Consider the following 23,469-nt stretch of genomic DNA (forward strand, 5'->3'; position numbering starts at 1 on the left):
GCCAGTCCTTCTCCAACCCTCCTCCATCCTAACTCCCAGAAACAGGCACTCTGGACTGACTCCAAACAGGCACTCTGGAACAGGCACTCCAGCAGCCATTCCAGCAGTACTGAGACTGCTGAGAGAGGGAAGCTGAGTCATTCTACGCTTTCCCTCCCCATTCCTATTCCTTGTGTGTTGTGTCTTTTTAGAATGTAAGTGTCAAGGTGGACACTGAGCCCATAGAATCCCAGAGTAGTTCTGATTCTGAGGAAGAGCAGTCACTCCTGGGAGAGGAGCACGCTCCTCTTTCCCAGGGCCCACAGCTGACGGAGTTTCCTCCCACCAGCATTCCTAGCTTAGATAGCAGTCCAGGGAGTGACAGAGCGCGGATAGCAGACTTGGTGGACGCGCGACACCGACGCAGAGAGCGGCGCCAAATGGAGGGCGCAGAAAGGAGGCGTAGTGCCCGGTTGGTGCGCAAACAACAGCTGCGCCCAGAGGATCCAAGGGAAAAGGGGAGGGACTCTCCCTAGTCCTTAAGTTCAGGGGTCTGCCAGTAATTCCCTTTCAAACGGGGACCAACTGTTCCAACTTAGGGCATAGGTACTGTGCTGCTCAGATCTAGTTGCAAACGGTAGAGTTGTTAAGTTGTAAAAGAAGAATAACGCTTTGAAAGGAATCCCTTTGTCTGTGTCTGGACTTGGCTACTAGATTAGACTGAGAGAGGCCTCCAAGGAGCCCTTGACAGTAAGCCTGTAGCAGGGACTGTCTTGTTTTACTGATTATATGTAAGCCACTCTGGGAACCATTTTGGCTGAGGAATGGGATAAAAATACATTTAAATAAATACATGCATACATACATACATAAACTTTCCACATTTATTTCTAGCAAGAAAGCCCCATTCAGAAGCAGATGCCTACCTAATGGATTCTGGGCTTATTTGATCCAGCAGATTTTCATTCAAAAAGCACAGGTATTCCCCCTCCAGAATGTCAAGTAGCGGCCCAGTAAGAGTGCCGCCAAGTTCCATGTATCTTGCAACCAGTTGCTTGAGCTACAACAAAGGGAGAGAAATGTTAAGGACAGACCAGAAGCCCATTTAAGCCAGCATTTTGTCTTTCAGTGGTAGACGCCACAGGATTGCAACAAGCAACGTAAGTCTTGCTGCAGTGGCTAGAACACTTGCTTAAATACCCACATAGTCTAGGAAACAAGATCAGCCGTGGGGGCAATTTACCTGGGACCAGAGGCAGGGGCTTCAGCAAAGGAGATCGTTACCTTGTCATGGTGCTGGAGCTTGAGCACCTCAATGACGTCATGAGCTAAACCGTGAAAGGACACCAAAGACGGGAAGGTCATGGCAGAGAGGTCAGACTAAATACGATCCCTGGGGAAGGAAACGGCAACCCACCCCAGTATTCTTGCCCTGGAAACTAAATGGATCAGTACAACCAGAGATATGTCGGTATACCATCAGAAGATGGGACTCCCAGGTCGGAAGATGGTCCAAATGCTACTGGGGAGGAACAGAGGATAAGTTCAACTAGCCCCAGATGTGATGACGCAGCTAGCTCAAAGCTGAAAGGACGGCTAGCAGCCGACGGTGCTGGTGGCGAACGACGAATCCGATGTTCTAAAGATCAACACACCATAGGAACCTGGAATGTAAGATCTATGAGCCAGGGCAAATTGGATGTGGTTATTGGGGAGATGTCAAGATTAAATATAGACATTTTGGGTGTCAGTTAACTGAAATGGACTGGAATGGGCCACTTCACATCAAATGGCCACCAGATCTACTACTGTGGACAAGAGGACCACAGAAGAAATGGAGTAGCCTTCATAATAATAAAGTGGCTAAAGCAGTGCTTGGATACAATCCAAAAAATGACAGAATGATCTCAGTTCGAATTCAGGGTAAGCATCACAGTGATCCAAATATACGCCCCAACCACAGATGCTGAAGAAGCAGAATAGATCAGTTCTATGAGGATCTGCAGCACCTACTGGATAGTAGGCCAAAAAAAGATGTTATTTTCATTATGGGAGACTGGAAAGCTAAGATGGGTAGTCAAAAGACACCTGGAATTACAGGCAAGCATGGTCTGGGAGAACAAAATGAAGCAGGACATAGGCTGATAGAATTTTGCCAAGACAACTCACTGTGCATAACAAACACTCTCTTCCAACAACCTAAGAGACGACTTTATACATGGACTTCACCAGACGGTCGACACCGAAATCAGATTGACTACATCCTTTGTAGCCAAAGGTGGCGGACATCTATGCAGTTGGTAAAAACAAGACCTGGAGCTGATTGTAGTTCAGATCACAAACTTCTTATTGCACAATTTAGAATCAGACTAAAGAGAATAGGGAAGACCCACAGATCAGTTAGATATGAGCTCACAAATATTCCGCATGAATATGCAGTGGAGGTGAAGAATAGATTTAAGGGACTAGATTTAGTAGATAGAGTCCCGGAAGAACTATGGACAGAAGTTCGCAACATTGTTCAGGAGTTCGGCAACAAACAACGTCCCAAAGAAAAAGAAAACCAAGAAGGCAAGATGGCTGTCTGCTGAGACACTGGCAGCAGCCCAAGAAAGAAGGAAAGCAAAAGGCAACAGTGATAGGGGGAGATATGCCCAATTAAATGCAAAATTCCAGAGGTTAGCCAGAAGAGATAAGGAATAATTTTTAAACAAGCAATGCACAGAAGCAGAAGAAGAGAATAGAATAGGAAGGACAAGAGACCTCTTCCAGAAAATTAGAAGCATTGGAGGTAAATTCCAGGCAAAAATGGGTATGATCAAAAACAAAGATGGCAAGGACCTAACAGAAGCAGAAGAGATCAAGAAAAGGTGGCAAGAATATACGGAAGATCTGTACAGGAAGGATAATAATATCGGGGATAGATTTGACGGTGTGGTCAGTGAGCTAGAGCCAGACATCCTGAAGAGTGAGGTTGAATGGGCCTTAAGAAGCATTGCTAATAACAAGGCAGCAGGAGATGACGGTATCCAAGCTGAACTGTTTAAAATCTTGCAAGATGATGCTGTCAAAGTGATGCATGCCATATGCCAGCAAATTTGGAAAACACAAGAATGGCCAACAAGATTGGAAAAAATCAACTTATATCCCCATACCAAAAAAGGGAAGCACCAAAGAATGTTCAAACTATCGAACAGTGGCACTTATTTCACATGCCAGTAAGGTAATGCTCAAGATCTTGCAAGGTAGACTCCAGCAATTCATGGAACAAGAATTGCCAGATGTACAAGCTGGGTTTAGAAAAGGCAGAGGAACTAGAGACCAAATTGCCACTATCCGCTGGATAATGGAGAAAGCCAGGGAGGTTCAGAAAAACATCTATTTCTGTTTTATTGACTATTCTAAAGCCTTTGACTGTGTGGATCATAACAAATTGTGGCAAGTTCTTGGTGATATGGTGATACTGAGTCATCTTGTCTGCCTCCTGAGGAATCTGTATAACGACCAAGTAGCAACGGTAAGAACAGACCACGGATCAACGGACTGGTTTAAAATTGGGAAAGGAGTACGGCAGGGTTGTATACTCTCACCCTACCTATTCAACCTGTACGCAGAACACATCATGCGACGTGCTGGGCTTGATGAAGCCAAGGCTGGAGTTAAAATCACTGGAAGAAACATTAACTGTCTCAGATATGCAGATGATACCACTTTGATGGCTGAAAGTGAGGAGGAGCTGAGGAGCCTCATGACGAAGGTGAAAGAAGAAAGTGCAAAACCTGGGTTGCAGTTAAACCAAATCTTGATAAAATAGTGAAGAGCAGAGACATCACACTGACAACAAAGGTCCGCATAGTTAAAGCAATGGTATTCCCCATAGTAACCTATGGCTGCGAGAGCTGGACCATAAGGAAAGCTGAGCGACGGAAGATAGATGCTTTTGAACTGTGGTGCTGGAGGAAAATTCTGAGAGTGCCTTGGACTGCAAGAAGATCAAACCAGTCCATACTCCAGGAAATAAAACCAGACTGCTCACTTGAGGGAAGGATATTAAAGGCAAAACTGAAGTACTTTGGCCACATAATGAGAAGACAGGATACCCTGGAGAAGATGCTGATGCTAGGGAAAGTGGAAGGCAAAAGGAAGAGGGGCCGACCAAGGGCCAGGTGGATGGATGATATTCTGGAGGTGACGGACTCGACCTTGGGGGTGCTGGGGGTGGCGATGGCCGACAGGAAGCTCTGGCGTGGGCTGGTCCATGAAGTCACGAAGAATCGGAAGCGACTGAACGAATAAACAACAAGAGGCGAGAGGGGCAGCAGTGCTGGCGTGGGGTGCAAACCCATATCAGGAGGGGAAAACTGTACATCGTGCTTGAGAAGGTTTATGTAAACTTATTTCATGTGGTGTTCAGATCTTGTAAGAATTACTGAGCTGATTAGAAGGGAAGAACAAGCAGTGTTTGGAACAGGGAGCTGCTGGCCCAGGCAAAGACTGAGGGAGGGAGGGAGAGAATGTATGTACGGGAAACTCTCAGACTTGTTTTTCAAATGACAGAAAGAAGTGTGCTTCCCTGTTTCCTTTGCAGGAGTAAAGACAGTTTGGAAGCAGAAGGGCGGGACAAGCACCCTAATAATCAAGGATACTGAAATCCCAGGAACAGTGGGAGTCATGTTTCCTCATAGTATTTACAGGTCCCAAAACTCATGGGAGCAAATGAGTTAGGACCTTGGCTCCCTGGAGTGCGTAGAAGAACTGACACTAGATCTCGAGGGCAGGAAGGTGGGCAGAAGATCTCCAGATGTTTTGGACTTCAACTCCCTCAAGCTCTTGCCAGCATAGCTAATGGTCAGGAATGCTGGGAGTTGAAGTCCGAAACATCGGGAGATCTGCTTTCTGCCCACCCCTGGTCAAAAGGGTATTTATTTGTGTACGGTTAACATACATGCATGCCATAGGGCCATGTCTGTCTAGAAATACAAATCAGCCAGCCAGAAATGTAAGGCGTTTCAAGAAAGAGATCTGAAGAAGCTAAAGCACACCACCAATCCTACAATTTATCAAAACAGAGAAGTCCTTATGGGAGGGAAGGGAAAGGGAAGGGGCCTGTGTTACAAGTTTGCAGTGGGTCCAGAGGAATGACACTGGGGCACTGGATGACATGCATTTTGATCCCAGACTGATGGGTCACTCACCTGAGCCTTCTCCCAGGCCCCGTTATCCCGACTCAGCAGAGCAGCAAGCATGTCGCTGGAGGTCACATTCCACCTGGCAATCTCGCCTGCACTGTACTGACGTGAAAGGAAGCCCAGCAGCATCAACTGATCTTCTGGAATCCCAGCAGGGTAGATCTGAGAAAGTCCAGGCACACAAGGTGTTAATTAGTAAATGTTTAACGGGATGGAATGAGCAGCCTTGTTCACTAGAAAGCCCATCATACCTTAGAGCTGAAAATAAAATTTGCACCAGTTTTAAACTGGGTTACATTTCAACATTCTGCACTTTCAAATTTGATTTTAAGACTTAATATTTTGGGTCTTTATCGAATGGAATCTTAAATCTTGTTGATTTGTTTACCTTTTTATATAAAAATGGTAACTTTTCCTTAACACTTACAACAAAACTCATCACATTTGCAGATCTTGTCGGACTTAATACATGAAGGCTTCTATCCTATCCCCACTTACTTGGGAGCAAGCCTAAGCATGTCAACTCAGTGAGACTTACTTCTAAGTAGAACCTGCATAGGATTACACTGAGAGATTTTTTTCGTTTACTACAACTGAACAATGCAAGTGTTAATACAACTTTCACGGCCAGAACAATGCAATAGTCCAAGCCAGCTGTCTAGTTCTTTCCGACATCTGTAATTATGAGGACAAGTCAGCCACATGCAGAAACAAAGTGGATCTTCAGATCTTCCTTGCCAGTCTGCAGTGGATTCTTCCATAAACTGCCTTTGCAGTGCAATCCCTGGCATGTCTCCATATCTGGAAGTCACAGCCATTGATCTGCTGTTGTTTTCTACGCATGGTAGACTTCTGTAAGAGGTTTCACAGAGGCAAGGGGCCTTGGGTGTGGGCGACATCACATGACATAGTGTTAACTGGTGCTTTGGTCTTCAAACAGTGGATTGAAATCCACAATTAACATCCTAAAGTAAGTTTGAGTGCACCAATGCCCACACCGCCATTTTGTTTTTTGTTTCTATAAGAGAAGAGAGAGAAGAAAGATGGGAACAACAGAAATGGAGGAACAGAAATAATGAGAAACAGCAAAAGGGAGAGAACAGGGGAAAGGTGGACTTATACATTCAGATTTAAAAGTGATTTCACCTTGTGGTTGAGATGAGACTTGGCACAGAAAATATCGAATACTATTAAACCAGCAGAACGACAGTAGATTGTCTACAATGGGGCTCAACGTTTGGACTATAGGCATGAGTACTGGTTGTCATCATTGCCCCATTTGTGATGAGTCTAAACACGTGCAGGGAGAGCAACAGTACAAACAGGGCAACCTGATTTACAGTTAAATGGCGAAGATTGACATAATATAAGATAAGAGCTCACAAAGCCACAGGGGAGTCCAGCTTTGCAACTGAAAGGCAGATATGTAACCCAGCAAATCAAATTTTGGCTCAGCTGCCATTCGTGCCATTCCCTGCTTCAAATTTTCTCTTTTTTAATTAAAAGCATGTAACATTTACACATTTATCCATTCATTTGTCCCTCGTTATTTTTTGTTACGGGGAACTTTTTGTTAAAGTGCACAACTGCTCTGGGGACTGTGGAGGGTGTTCCCTGGTGATATCACAGAGAGCCAGCCAATCAGAGCCATGCACAGCTGGCTTCTGCTCCAATTTTACAGTTGGGCAATTCAGAGCTCCACCCTGGAGTGGAAAAACTACTTTCAGATTGATCGTAGCGAGGGCACCATCAGAGCAATGTTGCTGCTCTGAAAACGTGGCGGGGCCTTCACATGGAGGCTGGAGCACGGATGTGCCATGCTTCTCCCTCAGTGGCCCCCCCATTTACCTCATCCAGCTTTCTTTTAATGACAGCCAAGTAGTCGTTTGGGAGAGGCTGCTCGAGCAGAGGGGCCAAGCTGGCTTTCAAAACCTCGTTGCCGAGACATGCATCAAACTGCCGGGCACTGTTGTATCGGATGATGAACAGCGGGTCTTCCAGTGTGCTGGTGGAGATGGGAGTGGACTGGCAAGCTGTTGGCAGAATTCGCAGACAAAGAATAATCAGAGCGGACTTTGCAAACTGAGCAGTTATGGGAAACCACCACCATCGCTTTGGCTTTGCTCGATGCTGGCTCCAGGTTCTGGGGGCCCTTGGGCAAGACGCCTCCCTCGCCGAGCCTATCTGATCCCTGCCATGTTCTCCAGCTGCTCCTCAGCATTGCTGCTTGTTTGCTTGGCAGGCAGAGTGCCGGGGAGCAAGCGGGCAGTGACCTCTCCTCCTCCTCCTCCTCCTCTTGCGTAACTTGTGCATGAGTAACCAAAGCCGGGCCCAGTCACTCCAGATAGGGTCACAGCTGGTGTATCCCAGCCTAAGCTGGGGAAAGGTACTCCTGGCCACTGACACTGCCTGTGCTTCCACAGATAGTGCCGAGCCCCAAGTTGCAAAATTGGTCCTTCAGGGGTACTGCAACCCCACGCAAGACAGCTTTCACACCTCCACCCAGATCAGCCGTATTCCCAGTCCGCAGCACCTTGGTCTTATCTGGATTACATTTCAGCTGGTTCACCCTCATCCATCCCAAACCATGTCATGGTCTGTACTTTCTACATTCCCCTCTGACTTCACTGTTTACAATTCCCTTCCCTACCCCAGCTATGTGTAAATCTACCTGCAACTTAAGGTAACATTTTGTGCATCTGATGGAGTAGACTCTAGTCTATGAAAGCCTATGTCAAATAATAATTTGGTCTCTCTTTAAAGTGCCACAAGACTCTGTTGTATTTGCTGCAAAAGACCAAGGGCTCCTTCACACAGAGCTTTTATCCTGCTATTGAGATTGCTCACTCACGGAAGTTTGCAGGCCCTTTAAATGACGTTGTGAACCTTCAGGGCATCTCCTGCACTAAATGACCTGTATTCCATTTTTAAATAGATCACAAATAATGAACTATCAAATTACCCTGGGTGTGTTCCACTTGAGTTCCCTCCATGAAAAGAGGAAAAGTGGTAGAAGAGCAGTGAGATCAATGGAACATGTGGAAGACTCAGAGAAGGAAAGGGGAAGGCGGCGGAAAGGGGAAGGGGAAAAGGAAGCACATGTAAAGGGAATCCGTTGTGTTCTTGCATTTAAAACGAAAGCAGAAAGCCCCATTTTAAATGCAGGATTTTAGGCTGGTGAAGAGATGCTCCAACATGGCTACCCCTCTGGAAATGGTTACAAACAAAAATGAGACCTCTCTTTACAATAAACCAAACTTTCTCTTACTTTCTGTTGCCCGTTTAGCCCTGGTAGATGAAGCAGGTTTAGGTCCAACTGATTTTAAGAAGAGGATGGTTTTCTCCTTCTGGGAAGCACTTTGGCTGTCGTATGCATCGACCACATTCTTGAAGAAGATGGTTCTCTCTTCCTGAGGAAGAGAGGACATTCATCTGAATTTGTACGTCCCTAGCAAATCTTTTGCCACAAACGGTGGGGATGGTGTGGGGATGATACATGCGCGCACACACGGCATAGCCTCTTCTGCTCAACCTACCTTGTTAATGGAATCCCAGGTGCTACGGTTTATGTAGAAAGCAAGGGGCCCAAGGCCTTCAAGAGTTCCGTCATCCCAGGATGCAGGAGCCCTGTTTCACATGGAGACATGCAAGCCTTGGCTGGGTTAGGGAATATTACGTAGGACAGAACTATAAAGTAGTTTTGCAGAAAGTAAACATTGGCTAAAATTTCAAATTCAGAATATCAAGTTATGATGAAATTTAAGTTTTAACATGTCATTCTAGGACTGCTTCCAGATGGGGGGGCTCCTAGCGCTACCACTCAGAAGGCATTGTGCAGCTATTTCAACTTTCCCTTCTTAACAAATTATCTGTGGAGGGAGACACGGGTGGGTTACAAGTGGAAGACAATGGCATCAGGACCCTCTGTAAAATTCCATGAATGAGGCAGGGCAATGGCATGATAAAAGCCTTGCCTGGAAGCATCCAAAGACTCTTTAAAAATAAACCTCCTTAATACAGCTCAAGCAATAATTTTGAGTGTTATGTTGCTGGATCCCATGCTTTACACTGCCCCTCTGCAACCCCATTAAATGAACACTATCTATAATGGGAAATGTTTAAAAACACTGAATGAGAAGGAAACAAAGTGAAAGCTGCAATAAAAGGTTGCAGTGTGAAGTACTAATCCCCTATCCCAAGATCCTCTGTTCCATTCTCCCTCCCATCCAGTTTCCCATTCCCTCCCCTAGCAGCCACTATTCCATGCCTACTGAGCATGATCAACCCTAATTGAGCTGTTTTGTTGTGTGGGCGGGTTCCCCCTGATGAGTTTTTTCCTAAAGTTTGTTTGGTATTTCTGTAAAACGTGGGTTGCCTAAGCCTGATGAAACCTTCCACCATCTTATGGGTGGATGGTGCTGGTTTGGCTACAGAAGCATGGACATTTGGAGAATTGAGTTTGCTATCAGTATATCAGTTTGTTGTAAGTCACCTTGAGTCTATTTTGAGAGAGGTGTTTAAGAAATCTAAATGAGAGAGAGAGAGAGAGAGAGAGAGAGAGAGAGAATGAATCAAAATTTGGGGGAAATTGCTTGACAGCCCCCTCTCCCCAAGTATTATCTAAATAACACCAATAATCACAATCATTTTATACACACACACACACACACACACTCATGTGATCATCAAAGTGATCTTGATAAACTGGAGCGCTGGGCAGAAAACAACAGAATGAAATTTAATAGGGATAAATGCCAAGTTCTGCACCTAGGAAAAAGAAACCAAATGCACAGTGACAAGATGGGGGATACGTGGCTTAACAGCACTACAAGCGAGAAGGATCTTGGAATTGTCGTAGATCACAAGCTGAATATGAGCCAACAATGTGATGTGGCTGCAAAAAAGGAAAATGCTATTTTGGGCTGCTAGAAGCATAGCTTCCAAATCTCGGGAAGTACTAGTTCCCCTCTACTCAGCACTGGTTAGGCCTCACCTGGAGTACTGTGTCCAGTTCTGGGCACCACATTTTAAGAAGGATTCAGACAAACTGGAGAGGGTTCAGAGGAGGGCAACAAAGATGATCAGGGGACTGGAAACAAAGCCCTGTGAGGAGAGACGGAAAGAACTGGGCATGTTTTGCCTCGAGAAGACAGAGAGGAGATAGGATAGCGCTCTTCAAGTACTTGAAAGGTTGTCCCAGAGAGGAAGGCCAGGATCTCTTCTCGATCATCCCAGAATGCAGGACACGGAATAATGGGCTCAAGTTACAGGAAGCCAGATTCCGGCTGAACATCAGGAAAAACGTCCTGACTGTTAGAGCAATACGATAATGGCACCAATTCTCTCGGGAGGTGGTGGGCTCTCCTACGCTGGAGGCGTTCAAGACGAGGCTGGACAGCCACCTGCCAGGGATGCTCTGACTTGGATTCCTGCACTGAGCAGGGGGTTGGACTCGATGGCCTTGTAGGCCCCTTCCAACCCTACTATTCTATGATTCTATGTATACATATACATATATCTAGCTTAGACGAAGTCCTCTTTCTTGATGGAGTTGCCAAATATTTCTAAGGTGCGACCACTCCTAGATGGAACACAACAGAGCACCACTCACCCGTACGATGTCCTCCCACTGCTCAGGAGCCTGTTGAGTGCTGTTCTCTGGGGTGCTGTGAGATCAGGGCACAGTTTCAGATTCTCCAGGATCCCGGGGTCAGAGTCTCTGATGGTGGCTGCATCCATGTCACACACAAAGCCCCCAAGATTTCGGAGCTGTCCTTTGTTGAGCGAGGCATTCGCCACCCCCTTTCAAAACAGGCAGTGAGTTTAATATTAGGACCAAACCATTTTGCTTGGCTTGTGGCAGCTGCTGTTCCTCATTCCATTCATAGCACCTCCCTATTGGCTATGAATTGTAACATGAATTACTCAACATGAACAGAATGAGTGGCTCTAAAATGGAAATACTGATTTGCATTCTGCATGCTACATGAGAGTCTAACATAGATGGTATTCTGCTCCACATGTGTGTGTGTATCTTGTATTCTCAATCTGGACAAGGACCATAATAAACAAATTTGGATTTAGACTTACGAAACAGCTTGATGCATTGTCCAAGAGTCTAGTCCTCTGGGTTGATCCATTGGCCAACAGGCTGAGGTTTCCTTGGGAAGCCAGAGAGTAAAATGCTTCACAGCTTTGATGGTCTACCTTCTCGAGGCTGGAAGAGACCAGAATCTTCATTGTTTGTGGGTCAGAGGTGTGGGAATTTTTTGTTTCTTCAGACCCCTCCCTCCAATCTAGGGTTTGAGTAATTACGTAAAATTCTAACACCGCCTTCTCCAACTTGGTGTCAGCTAGGAATTATGGGAGTTAAAGTCCAACACATCCGAAGGGCATCACTTTGGCAAAGGCTGTTTTAACATGATGTCCAAAATATCATTTTTCCTCTTTTGGCACAGCTCAGTGGTGGTCATTGGGGGGGGGGTGAGTGGGGGGTGAGTTCCTGTAGTGTTAGAATTGATAAACACGAAGGGCAACACGTCTGGGGAAACAAAGGGCTTCTTCACACGGAGCTTTATCCTGCTGTTGCGATTGCTCACTCACGGAGTTTGCGAGCCCTTTAGATGACATCATCAACCTCCAGGGCGTCTCCTGCACTAAATGACCCTTATTCCATTGTTTAAAAGATTGGAAATAATGAGCTGTTAAGTTACCCCGCTTCTGTTCTGCTTGAGTTCCCTCCATGAAAAAGGAAAAGCTACAAGAAGAGGGGCTAGACCAATGAAACATATGGAAGACTCCGATAAGGGGGAGAAGGAGGGGGAAAGGAGAGGGAGAAACAGAAGCATGTGTAAAGGGTGTCCGTCGTGATCCAGCATTTAAAACGGAAGCAGAAAGCCCCGTCTTAAATGTGGGATTTTAGGCTGGTGCAGAGATGCTCAAGGAGTGCTTTTAAAGCATTCCTGTATCCCTTTAATCCTTCCTTTAAAGGAGTGCCCAGTGATTCCTGAATCTTTATTCCTCACAGAAGATGTTTCTTCAGAGCTACTCACAAAAAGAAAAGCAGCACATCTGGCGGGTAACTGGTGAAGTTTGTTGTCAGGTTGCTTCTGGTGAGAAGTCTAGCCATGCAGGAGAGCTGATGGAAAGAGAAAACCAGATGCCACTCTCACTCCTTCCCCATAAAATTAAGCCTGGATTGCACATGCCTCTTCGTCATCTAATGACTGCAACATCAAGCAATGACTCGTGTGTGCGAATCGGCCCTCACATGCAAACATCGATGGAGTTTTCATATTACTGCCTGAAATGCACTGCTGTTCTATAGAGCCAGATCTCTAAGAGCTCAGAGACAGAGCTATGGGCAAGGATGTCCCGTGTTCAAATCTCACCACTGCCATTAACTGACTGGGTGGCCTCAGACAAGCTTCTCTCTCTCAGCCTCAGCAATTTGGGGGTACTGCTGCGCACCTATTTTGCAAAGTTGCTGTAAGGACTACGGTCAGATAATGTGTACGAAGCACTTTGGACATTCAAGAGTGCAACATCATAGCTAAATATTAAATGTAATGCTAAGCATTACATTATTTAAAGCTAAGTATTACATTAGTATTAACAATGTGCATCATGGCCTCAGTTCCCTAGAGATGCTACAAACACTTTTCTTAGTTGGGCATCATAGTTTATCTCCTGCTAACAAGACTGCTGGCTATTGAGGCTGGTGACAAGACAAGAAAAACTTCCTGGCTGTTAGAGCAGTACGACCATGGAACCAATGGCCTAGGGAGGTGGTGGGCTCTCCCACACTGGAGGCATTCAAGACGAGGCTGGACAGCCATCTGTCAGGGATGCTCTGACTTGGATTCCTGCATTGAGCAGGGGGTTGGACATGATGGCCTTGTAGGCCCCTTCCAGCCCTACTGTTCTGTGATTCTGTGATTCTATGAAACTGAGCAGAGTTCAGCGACTGATCGTCCCTGGCTCACATCAGACCCCGTGGGGAATGGCCTAGTCCCCCAATTGCCATCACAGAGGTTAAAAGGGTCTATGGAGGGAGAAGCAGTACTGAAAGCACGACTGGAGAGGGTGCAGGGATAACACAGTGCCTGAGGTTTCGGCACCATACTTTCCAAGTGGCTCTCTATCAAAACTAGCTGTTGCACCAGGGCAGTAGTGCTCCAGAGCTTTTAATGGTTGTGTAGAACAGAGGTGGGCAGAAAGTAGGTCTCCAAAGGTTTTGGACTTCAACTCCCAGCATTCCTGACCATTGCCCATGCTGGCAGGGGCTTCTGGGAGTTGAAGTCCCAAATATCTGGATGTCTACCTTCTACCCACCCCTGATGTTGAAGAGAAAATTTCAGCTGCTTTTCTCTCCTTGGCAGGACAAGCTGCACCTGTTGAAATTCCCTCTTCTGCTCAGAACCGTCACAGGCCTTCCATTGCACAGCATCCCAAATTCAGAAGCGGCAAAGCACCCAGTAAACAAATCCAGGCCAGCCCACCTTTGGCCTCTGGCTCATGCCAATATCATCCTGCCTGGGCCTATACTTCTACCAAGGAGTATGTGTGTGTGTGTGTGTGTGTGTGGGGGAGATTTATCAACTAGCCCCCACCCTCGGCCCAGCTTCAGCTGTCACTTATCCAAGGGAGGCCTCTCACCTGTCCATCACTCAGATTGGCATTTTTACTTTTCACTCCTTGGACCAGGGAGGACAACTGCCCGGGCATCAGTTTGCTGGCTCCATTGCACTGGAAGCCTTGCAGGATGAATGCAGAAAGCCTAGAAACCATAGAGGTTCATTAGTCCTTCATGTCTAGTAGGACAATTGCATCAGATTTTCAGCCAGGGAAGCTTTTTGCCCTTCGGAAAATGAGCTGTATATGCGTCTAATGTCAATTCCAGTTGAACCTTCCAGGGAAGAGGTCTTCAGTGGACCCACCTACTCAACCCTTTATTAGATTGTGGAATCCTATTATTCATGTATGGAATTCTCTACCAAAACTCACTGTATTGATATAGGATTTTATTATTTATTGAGCAAGCAACAGTACAAAATATCTGCTGATTCTTTAAGAGTGCTGTTGGATTATCTCCAAGATTGTGTACAAAAGGTTATACAGATGTAGAAATGGTTGTTAATTTATTCACTGCAGTAAAAAAAAAATTAATAGCTTAATACTAGAAGAAAAATATAACTCCTCTTTTATCAAACTGTTTTTTCAGAATTTTGGATTATTGCCATTATGATGAAATTAACTTACTATATCCATGTGAGCAGAAAATCAGATGCTTGAGAATAAATTTATTGAAAGATTTTATTTGTATATATTTTAATTCTGTAATCAAATTAAGGATGAGGGTGGGGGAAAGCCTATTCTAATCCTTTGTCTAGGGTCAACTTACCTGTGATGTGAAATACGACACTCAAAGTTTATTTTATTTATTTATTTATTTATTGTATTTATATCCCGCCCTTTCTCCTCCTGCAAGGAACCCAAGGCAGCATAATTACCCAAGTTGTGTAATTGTTCCTCTTCTCTAAATAGCAGGTGCAGGGACCAGAGGCTCATCTACACCAGGCTTTTACTCTGGTTCTGCTCTGTCCCCAAGTCAATCATGTCAGATGATGTATGCCACTTCCTGTAGCTAATGCAGTGTTCCTAGCCCGAAATCTGGGTTTTTTGGAAACTCTCTTTGTGGCGGGTTTTCCAGTCACAGCGGCTTCAGTGCAGTTTGCGGTGTGTGACCTCAGCTGGCTTCAGCGCGGGCTGGTGGAAGTGGCGTGATCGGCAGAAGGGAAGCGTTGCATGGGGCGGGGGCTTGTGTCTGCCCGGAAGTCACGCATTGCCTTGGGGTGGGAGTCAGCCCTGCTGCTTTGAAAGGACGCTGTTTTGGCCCTGCGCTCAGTCGCTGCCTGCCCCTTGGACTATTCACTGTGTGGGGAGGGGAACATAGCGAGGCTCCTGCGTGTGGAAATGCAAAGGTATGCAGAACCTTGCGGATTTAAAGGCTTCATGGGGGAGCGGGGGGAGAGGGGCGGAAAGCAAGCCTCCTTGCTTCCCCACACCTACCCTCTGATGACGTTCAGTTCTACTCATTTGCCCCACGTAAACTGATTTTTTTAATGTATATATCGCAATACTGGCTACCGTTTGCCTGGGGAGGAGCTAACCTGATTTCATGAAAATCCACATTTAAACGGAACCGCCTCAAAAACCATTTCCATGTAGATTGGCTGCGGATCAGGACCAGGGAGGGGAGACCAGCTCTTTCCCCCTCCCCGATAAAAGTAGCTGGGGGGCAGTATTGTTGTTGGGATTTTTTTTTTTAAAGTGCATATTCTGAGAGAAAACACATTTAGAAATGTGCACATCCGAGGCATTTCTGGTGGGAGCTTGAAAGAAAGCCTTCTTGGTGGCTGTGCTCAAGCTCTGGAACTCTTGCCGAGAGAAGCCCAGTTCTACTCTTAGAACTCCACCCTTACAACCCTTACACCCTTAGAACTCTACTCCACCCTTACAACCCTTCACTTTTTTGTCCTGACAGGGCTTTTGGCTAACTCACTTGTTATAGCTACTGTAAATGTGTTGCTATTTATTCAAATGGGTGTTTTATCAGATGTATTAATTTTACTAATGTTTTATCTGCCTGTTCATGTTTTTGTTTTATTGATTATCTTGTATTTTGCTGCTATTAGCTGCCTTGAACACAATTTGGTGGAGAGGCAGGATACAAATTTAACAAACATTTTGAGAGAAAATATGTTTAGAAATGCATATTTAAACAAGTATTTACATGCAGGGTTTTTTTAAAAAAATCACAAGTTAATGTTGAAACAAAATGAAATGGACTTGCAAGTGAACCCGTGCAAAGGCAAAATGGACTGATTTCCCTATCCCTCTTCCTGCCTTTCACCATCCTTTCACTATCATTGCAAAGGCACTTGAAGGACTGAGAAACACTAGATCAAGGGTAGGCAACCTTTTGGGGCCTATGGGTACATTTGGCAATTTGAGAAACTGACCTGGGCAACAGTACAAAATGGGTGCCATGGGAGGCATGGCTAGTCACAAAGGACAAGTAACCTGCCACAAAGGTGGGGTACAAGGGGTGCGTACTCAGGGATCTGAGTATTCAGAGGTGGGCTCTGAGCCCCAACACACTAAATAACTCCTTTGGCCCCACAGTTCAAAGTCCCTTTTCCTTGTTTCCCTTCTATTTCTTGGTGGTTGGGCCTGCTGCAGCGGAAAGCATCAGCCTGCAGTCTCCCACCACCTTCATTTCCTAAGAATATCTCTGAGCCCCACCTGTGATCCAGAGGTATTCATGGGAAGTAAGGATGGCAGCATCTGGAAGCACTCACTTTGTTTTGAAGCTATCCCAGCAGCTGGCAAGGAAATGTGTTAATTTTTTAAAAAGTAGGAGAGGCAGGGCACCTCCACGGGTGCCAAGGAAGGTGTCTGGGGGCACACTGGTCCCCCTGGGTGCCTCACTGCCTACCCCTGCACTAGACACTTGTTGGTAATTTGTAAAAATAAAATAAAATTGTATTAATATGTAATTTAATGACATAAACATCTAAGCTATTTCTGTTAAGCTTCTGGCTGCTCTGCATTGATTCTCTCCCTGTATACCCTGAGTTCCCTCGCCACCAAATTTCTGGCTAGGAGCATGCCCCCCCTATCCACGGAGCCCCAACTCACTCAGTGTAATTATCAGTACTGGACAGCACATCTCCAAAAAGGACAGCTGCCTAGGAAAAAGAGAAGAGGCCATTCAGATGCAGAGAAGGTGCAGGAACAGAGATGCATGAGCAGGGCTATCCCAGCTCAGATTTCAATCCATCACCTCCTAGAACAGCAAACAGAGTTTACCAGCAAAACCAGAGCTGTTACCTGCTGTGGTGACCATTGTTTCTCATTGATTTTGCGCAGATCCAGAATCTTGCTCTGAAATACCAGTAGTGAGTTTGGCACTTGGTCTGCCAAATCATCTGGGACATTATTCAGGATGTCACTGGGGGAGGAAGAGTTTGAGAGGATCTGCAAGGAGAAGGAAAACAGCAACAGAACCAAATCAGAGCTTCCCAATATTGCTTCTCTAATGATATGAGCTTCATCATCCACTCCCAAATAAATTAAGAGTTCCCTATTCTAACTTGCAGCTTTACCCAAGCTTGTACACACAAGGAATTTGGTAAAAGGGGTGAGGTTCTGAAGCTTCAGAAGCAAGGCTTTCATTTAAAGCCAATACACGCTTCTAGTCCTCATGACTGTTTAAAAAAACATTTGGATGATGCTTGGTGAAATCTTGGCAGACAGCATGGGTGGCAGAGCTGGGATTCCCATTATTAGGGCTATGGGGTTGCAAGGCTTTGCACAGCACCTTTCTCCACCCCATAGCTAGGAGAAGCAGAAAAGCAGAACTAAAGTTCCTGTTGAATTCCTGCACTGAGCAGGGGGTTGGACTCGATGGTCTTATAGGTCCGCTCCAACCCCACTATTCTATGATTCTATGATTCTAAGTATTTAGATTTGCCTAATTTGTATAGTATATTCAGGTGGCAGATTTTTTTTATTTTTTTATTTTTTAGAACAGAGTATGAGCAGTCTGGATGATAGCGAACCTCTGCGCTGCAGTGGGCAACAGATGGCACACGGGTCACATGCAGCCCCACCAACACCCTGCTGCCCCATCATGCGGTGCCTGCTGCCCCTGGTGGGGCTCTGCCACTCCACTGCCCCCAGTGCACCCCAAAATGAATTAAAACAAAAAACAAAATCATGCTCCGTAGTGGCTATGAAGCACTAAAAGGGATAAATGGAGCTTGGTTGTAAGCTAAATGGGTCCATGTTAGTACACAGCAAGCAAGCTAAATTTGTCCCTCTTAGGGGGTGACAAATTTAGCTTGCTTGCTATGTACTAACTACTGAGTGTTATAGAGCAGTTTGCTGCTGAATTTCAGTGGCAAACCAGCAATTTAAAAAAATTCCTGCCTCCCAGTGCGGTCCGCAGGGGGGGATTTGGGAGGTGAAAATGGCAAAAAGCCAAGACCCCTTCAAGATGTTGGCCAGAGTGGCTGCCTTGCCCCTAACCCAGAGCCTTTACCTTGCTGACGAAGGCTTTCTTTAAATGCTCCGGACCTTGCCCAAGAGCAAGGAGGAAGCTGGCGTTCTTTGCCAACGCAATTGCCGAATCTGCGGAGATGGCATCAAAGCTGCTGCTGGGCAAGCCTTGGGCCAGGGTGCCGAGCCTCTCGAACTTCTCAGCGGCATCCAGCTGCAGGAAGAGCAAGGGGGCAGAAGGTCAGACCACAGAGAGAACCTTTGTAGCCTCCAGGGTCAGCTGCAGACGTTGGGCAAGGTGCTTTCGATGCAGTCTCCTTCCTGCCACCATCCACACTGGCCCTTCACTTGCCCTGTTGCTCTGAGTCCAACCTGCACCACTGCCCAGAGGGAGAGGGTCTCAGTCTCATCACTGCCCATGAGAGATGTGGAAGAAATCCATTCAGTTCACATTTTCATACAAGCACACCTAACAGCGCACTTTTGGACCCATATCCAAACCAAAACTCAGTTATCTATCAAGATTCGCACTTCTCTGAAGTTTACAAGGGTGTTTTCCAACCAAGAAATGCGTACTAAAATGCATGTATTCCGGAAAAGTGCAAACAAAATGCATATATTTGTGAAAATAACTTTCAACAATTCATTATATTAGGAACATTACTTGCAAAAATGTATAGCGGATGTACAACGGTGTACAAAAATGCATGAATTAGGGGAAATGTACCCAAAAAAGCATACAAATTTTCATGCAAACAGTTTTTTGAAAAAGGTTCTCAAAGTGCAAAACAAACTGAACTTAAGGTCAGAAAAATGAGTAACCAAGAGAAAATGAGATGGAGAGATTTGTCCATCTCGACAGCTCTCATGTATGGAGCCCAAGTGAACAGGCAGCAAATGGGAGGAGGAACAGCAAGGCCAGGGGGCTCAGGGGGCCAGTAGTGGCCCCCCTGCTGCGGTGGAGGTCTTGGAGGGTGCCCGGTGATGCTGACCCCCTGACCTCAGCCTTGCTCCCTTGCAACACTCATCCCCTTTCACCTCTCCAGAGCAATTTTCCTCTCTCCCCTCCCCTCCCTTTCCTTCCCTGCATTAGCTACAGTTTCGAGTTATACATGCACTGACACAAACCATAGCTTGTCATAAAGTAAAGATCACTGAAACCACTGCCTGCCAGTGGGCTTGCAAGCCATGGTTATGAAGAAACCTGGTTTGCATGAACCATGATTTATGGTCATATCAAGCATGGTTTTGCATTTTGCCAAGCCTGGGGGGATCACTCCAGAGAAGTGAGGTCAGCGGGGGCGGGGGGGAATGCACATTGCTGAGGCTGCCTTCAGATAATGGATTTGCGAACCATTATCTACAGGGAAAGCCAACAGTACATCTGCACTGGGCCAGGGTTATCTTTCCTTTTCTCCTTCTCCACCATGCTACTGGCCTGAGCCACCTTTGGCTTGCTCACAGGGCGCTCGCTCAGTGCCGGCTCCACGTTTTGGAGGGCCCTTGCTCAAGACCCACCTCTGTGGGCGGAGGGGGCCCACAGAGGTGGGTCTTGAGCAAGGGACCTTGGGGAGGCTACCTTCTCACCACCACCCTCGCCAGCTGCTCATGCTCCTTCTCTTCCTCGCTCCCACTTGCTTGCTTGCTCGACGGGCAGAGAGACTGTGGACAAGCAGGCCGTGGCCTCTCCTCCCCCTCACCACCACCCTTGCCTGGGCCAGAGCGAGAGACAGGTGAACAGGCAGGTGGAGAGGAGGAGCAGCTCTAGGGAGCTCTTGTCAGTGGGCCTCTGCAAACAACAGGGAAAGGGCTGTTGCCTCCATGCCCTGCTTATGAGCTTCTAAGACTTATCTGACTGGCCACTGTTGGAAACACGATACTGGGTGAGATGGACCCTTGGGCTGATCCAGCATGGCAGTTCTTGCATTCTTTGGTACAGCTCTTTCCAAAAGTGAACCACATGAAAAGAGCATCAAATATTTACCGTGAAATTGCTGAGGAGGATCTTGTTCACCAGCATCTGGGACTGTCCCCTGCTCCAGCCATTGACCTGCCCAAGCGATTTCAAGACCTTGGGATCCACCAGATCTTGTGTCGCTAGATTTGAAATCTGACCCGTGGTGAGCCCCATGGCCTGCTGCCCCAAGGCCATGAGAGTCTGTTTGTCAAATGTCTTCACCTGTGCTACAAGCATTGTGGCAAGCTGGAAAAGGAAAAGGGAGTAAAAGATGCAGAATATTAAGGGTTCGAACATCTGGAATGCAAATACATCTGTTGGAAAAGCCCAATAAAGCCACCATTTTGGTTTTTCAACACAGTTTTTCATGTATAGTAAATGTGGTGTAAATGTGGTGCTGAGAAATCTGAGTTTGAATCCTGTTGGCCAAACCACTCTTTCTTAGACTTAGTTTTACCATCCATTAAATGGAAAGCATGTGACCTCCTGTTTCAGTTTAAGAATTTTACATGCTACCAGGATTCCGTATCTTCTATGCATTTATATTCATGCAGTATGGAATCATAGGGCTGTCATCCCCAGTCTGGTGCCCCACTGCCCTCCAGTGGGTATTTTGGGAGCATGTTGTGGGTTCTCTCATAACATGGCTGCCATGGGTGGCTTGCCCATTCATAAAATGGCTGCCATGGTGGATAGGCCCAGTCACAAAACACTCATTTCCCAGAAGACAAACTAGTTAGGCTAAAAGAAAATAACTTGCTGAAGAACCTAAGCAGAAGGCAGAGGTGGGATATGAGCTCTGAATCCAAATAAAGTTGGCGTTGAAGCATGGCACTTCATTTTGCAGCATAACAGTCTCCCAGTTTTGACCAAAAAAACCCCCTTAAGAAATACAATAAAATTCAAGAGGGGCAGGGAGCCTGGTGGGTGCCAGGAGAGGTGCCCACAGGCACATTGGAGACACCAGAGTTAGATGTTGCTTGTGTCAGAAATCCGCATTTGTTTACTTAGATGTCTGACAGCACAATCCTAGGCATGTTTACTCAGCAGTTCATCTCAATATGTTCAATGGGAATTACTCCCTAGTGAGTTTAGGACTGTAGCCTGCCTGAGCAACCCTTGTAATGTGCAATCCCAAAATCAGAGGGGTCTCACCTGACGGTCAGATGTAGATGGTTTAGAAGAGCTACAGTAGAGGTTGACCTGCGCGATGAAGCTCAAGGCTTCACTGGAGCTGAGGCCCGAGATCAGGGTAGAACGCCGAGCAAAGCAGATGAGCTGGTCTGGAAGACTTGGAGGGAAGTGGATTGTATGTTAGTGAGTGGGTGAGCGAGTGAGGTGCTTCTTCACATATCTTCATGTTTCGAATAGGAGCTGCTCAGAGTATACCAGATCTTTATGCACTTGAAGGTTGATATTTATTTATTTATGAAATGTATTATTGGGTTTTCATTACAAAGTAATCCCAACCTGGGTTATATTGGTCCTATGCAGATGTTCTAAGTGTACAGAGTGAATGTGCATGGGGGGGGCAGTGTTCACACTTGCCAAAATTCTCTGAACTTCACTTCGAAGCTCCTGTTTTCATTTGTGATTTGTTTTTTGGTTTGTTCAAATGAGACAAGTGTGCATTTCAAATGGGAAAAGTGTGTGCTTTCCCCCCATTCATTAAAGTGTGAAAATGCATGGGGTTTTTTTAGTACTGTGCATTTCTAAGTGCGTGGGTTTTTTTAATGCATTTTTCGAATGTAATCACAAGTTCTGGAATGTGGAAATATTTTTGGGAAAAATGCACTCCCATTAGTGTTCAGGGTTGTGCTTCAGTATAGAAATGTAATCAAATAAATAAATAAATACAACTGAACGGGGCATGTTCAGGTTATTTACAAACTGCAATGAAGTTCTCGTACATTCCTAATGAACATTCACTAGACCATTCGTACAGACCCTATGCATGTACAAACAGTATCCACAATCAAAGATCCTCCTTATAGCAGGGTTCCCAGCTGCCTGTACAGCAACTGGATTATACACACAGAGCAGTTTGACACATATATTTGAAACGTTAGAATATGAGCTCTTTTGCCTGAATTTGTTTTGTGAACCACCCAGAGAGCTTCAGCTATTGGATGGTATAGAAATATAATAAATAAATATGTAAGTATTTATTTAAGAGAGCCAGTGTGGTGTAATGGCTAGACTGTTGGACTGGGAGTCAGGAGATCTGGGTTCTAGTCCCCACTCGGCCATGGATGCTCATTGGGTGACTTTGGGCCAGTCACAGACTCTCAGCCCAACCCACCTCACAGGGTTGTTGTTGTTGTGAGGATAAAATGGAGGACGAGGAGAACTATGTATGCCACCTTGGGTTCCTTAAGGAGGAAAAAGGGTGGGATATAAATGTAATAAGTAAGTAAAATTATTTTCCTGTTCTTGCCTTCATTAGTTAGGGAACAGTATCCTATTAATTCTGTGCTTTACACCTACAAAATATTTACCTGTATGTCCATTTTCTTCTTGAGATTCAGCTGCCTATAAAAAGTCCATTTCATGGAGATGGGCATGCATACATTCGTTAAACCACCTGCGTGTGTTATCTCATCTCATGTTGTTCTGGCTTCAAAGCCTTCAAAGTCAGAGCAGAACTCATGCTAAATTCGACCGAATTTTCGGCTGGGCTTCTGTAAGAATGTTCTACTCCCTCCCGAAAGCCAGAAGAAACTATTCCACCAGCTAGTGATAGGCTAAGGAGGCTCACCCCATATTTGTCAAAGGCATCTGAGTATAAAGTCAGGGGGGCTTCTGCTGCCCTCTGTCTTCTTCATTTTCATCATTGTCTTGAGTTTTGCTTTCTATCTTGTGACTCTCAGTGTCACAATTTGTTCTACGTAGAGACCCATACTTAGATATGTATGAACTTTTGTTATTTTTTGCCTTAGGTATTGTTTCTAACCTCTTCATGGATCACTGCCTTGTTGTGGCAAAGGGGCTTGCGTAACTCAGTGAAGCCATAAGCTGTGCCGTGCAGGGCCACCCAAGACAGACAGGTCATGGCAGAGAGTTCTGACAAAATGCCGTCCACTGAAGAAGGAAATGGCAACCCACTCCAGTATTCTTGCCAAGAAAACCCCATGGAACGTATCACAAGGCTTAAAGATATGACGCTGGAAGATGAGCCCCTCAGGTTGGAAAGTGTCCAATATACTACTGGGGAAGAGCAGAGGGAATTTCCAAGTAGCGCCAGAAGGAGTGAAGCGGCTGGGCCAAAGCCGAAAGGGC

The 23,469-nt window shown here is 45.8% G+C and overlaps 1 protein-coding gene across 1 annotated transcript in view; it reads right to left on the reverse strand.

Moving 5' to 3' along the window:
• The window catches only part of LOC146336781 (uncharacterized), a 62,405-nt gene that overhangs the window by 8,826 nt on the left and 30,110 nt on the right, over nucleotides 1–23,469 (reverse strand). Inside the window, exons 18-31 of the mRNA XM_084817885.1 lie at nucleotides 21,346–21,481; nucleotides 20,218–20,436; nucleotides 18,277–18,447; nucleotides 17,064–17,210; nucleotides 16,872–16,921; nucleotides 13,827–13,947; nucleotides 12,221–12,306; nucleotides 11,259–11,385; nucleotides 10,780–10,970; nucleotides 8,705–8,795; nucleotides 8,437–8,578; nucleotides 7,017–7,201; nucleotides 5,175–5,330; nucleotides 906–1,039 (exon numbers count right to left, since the gene is read on the reverse strand). Of these exons, the coding sequence (XP_084674011.1) occupies nucleotides 906–1,039; nucleotides 5,175–5,330; nucleotides 7,017–7,201; nucleotides 8,437–8,578; nucleotides 8,705–8,795; nucleotides 10,780–10,970; nucleotides 11,259–11,385; nucleotides 12,221–12,306; nucleotides 13,827–13,947; nucleotides 16,872–16,921; nucleotides 17,064–17,210; nucleotides 18,277–18,447; nucleotides 20,218–20,436; nucleotides 21,346–21,481 (1,956 nt within the window). The remainder of the gene's footprint in view (nucleotides 1–905; nucleotides 1,040–5,174; nucleotides 5,331–7,016; nucleotides 7,202–8,436; nucleotides 8,579–8,704; nucleotides 8,796–10,779; nucleotides 10,971–11,258; nucleotides 11,386–12,220; nucleotides 12,307–13,826; nucleotides 13,948–16,871; nucleotides 16,922–17,063; nucleotides 17,211–18,276; nucleotides 18,448–20,217; nucleotides 20,437–21,345; nucleotides 21,482–23,469) is intronic.

The sequence above is a fragment of the Heloderma suspectum genome, chromosome 12 (genome assembly GCF_057233095.1).
Source record: "Heloderma suspectum isolate Gila_16-S chromosome 12, 16-S_ref, whole genome shotgun sequence".
Taxonomy (NCBI): domain Eukaryota; kingdom Metazoa; phylum Chordata; class Lepidosauria; order Squamata; family Helodermatidae; genus Heloderma; species Heloderma suspectum.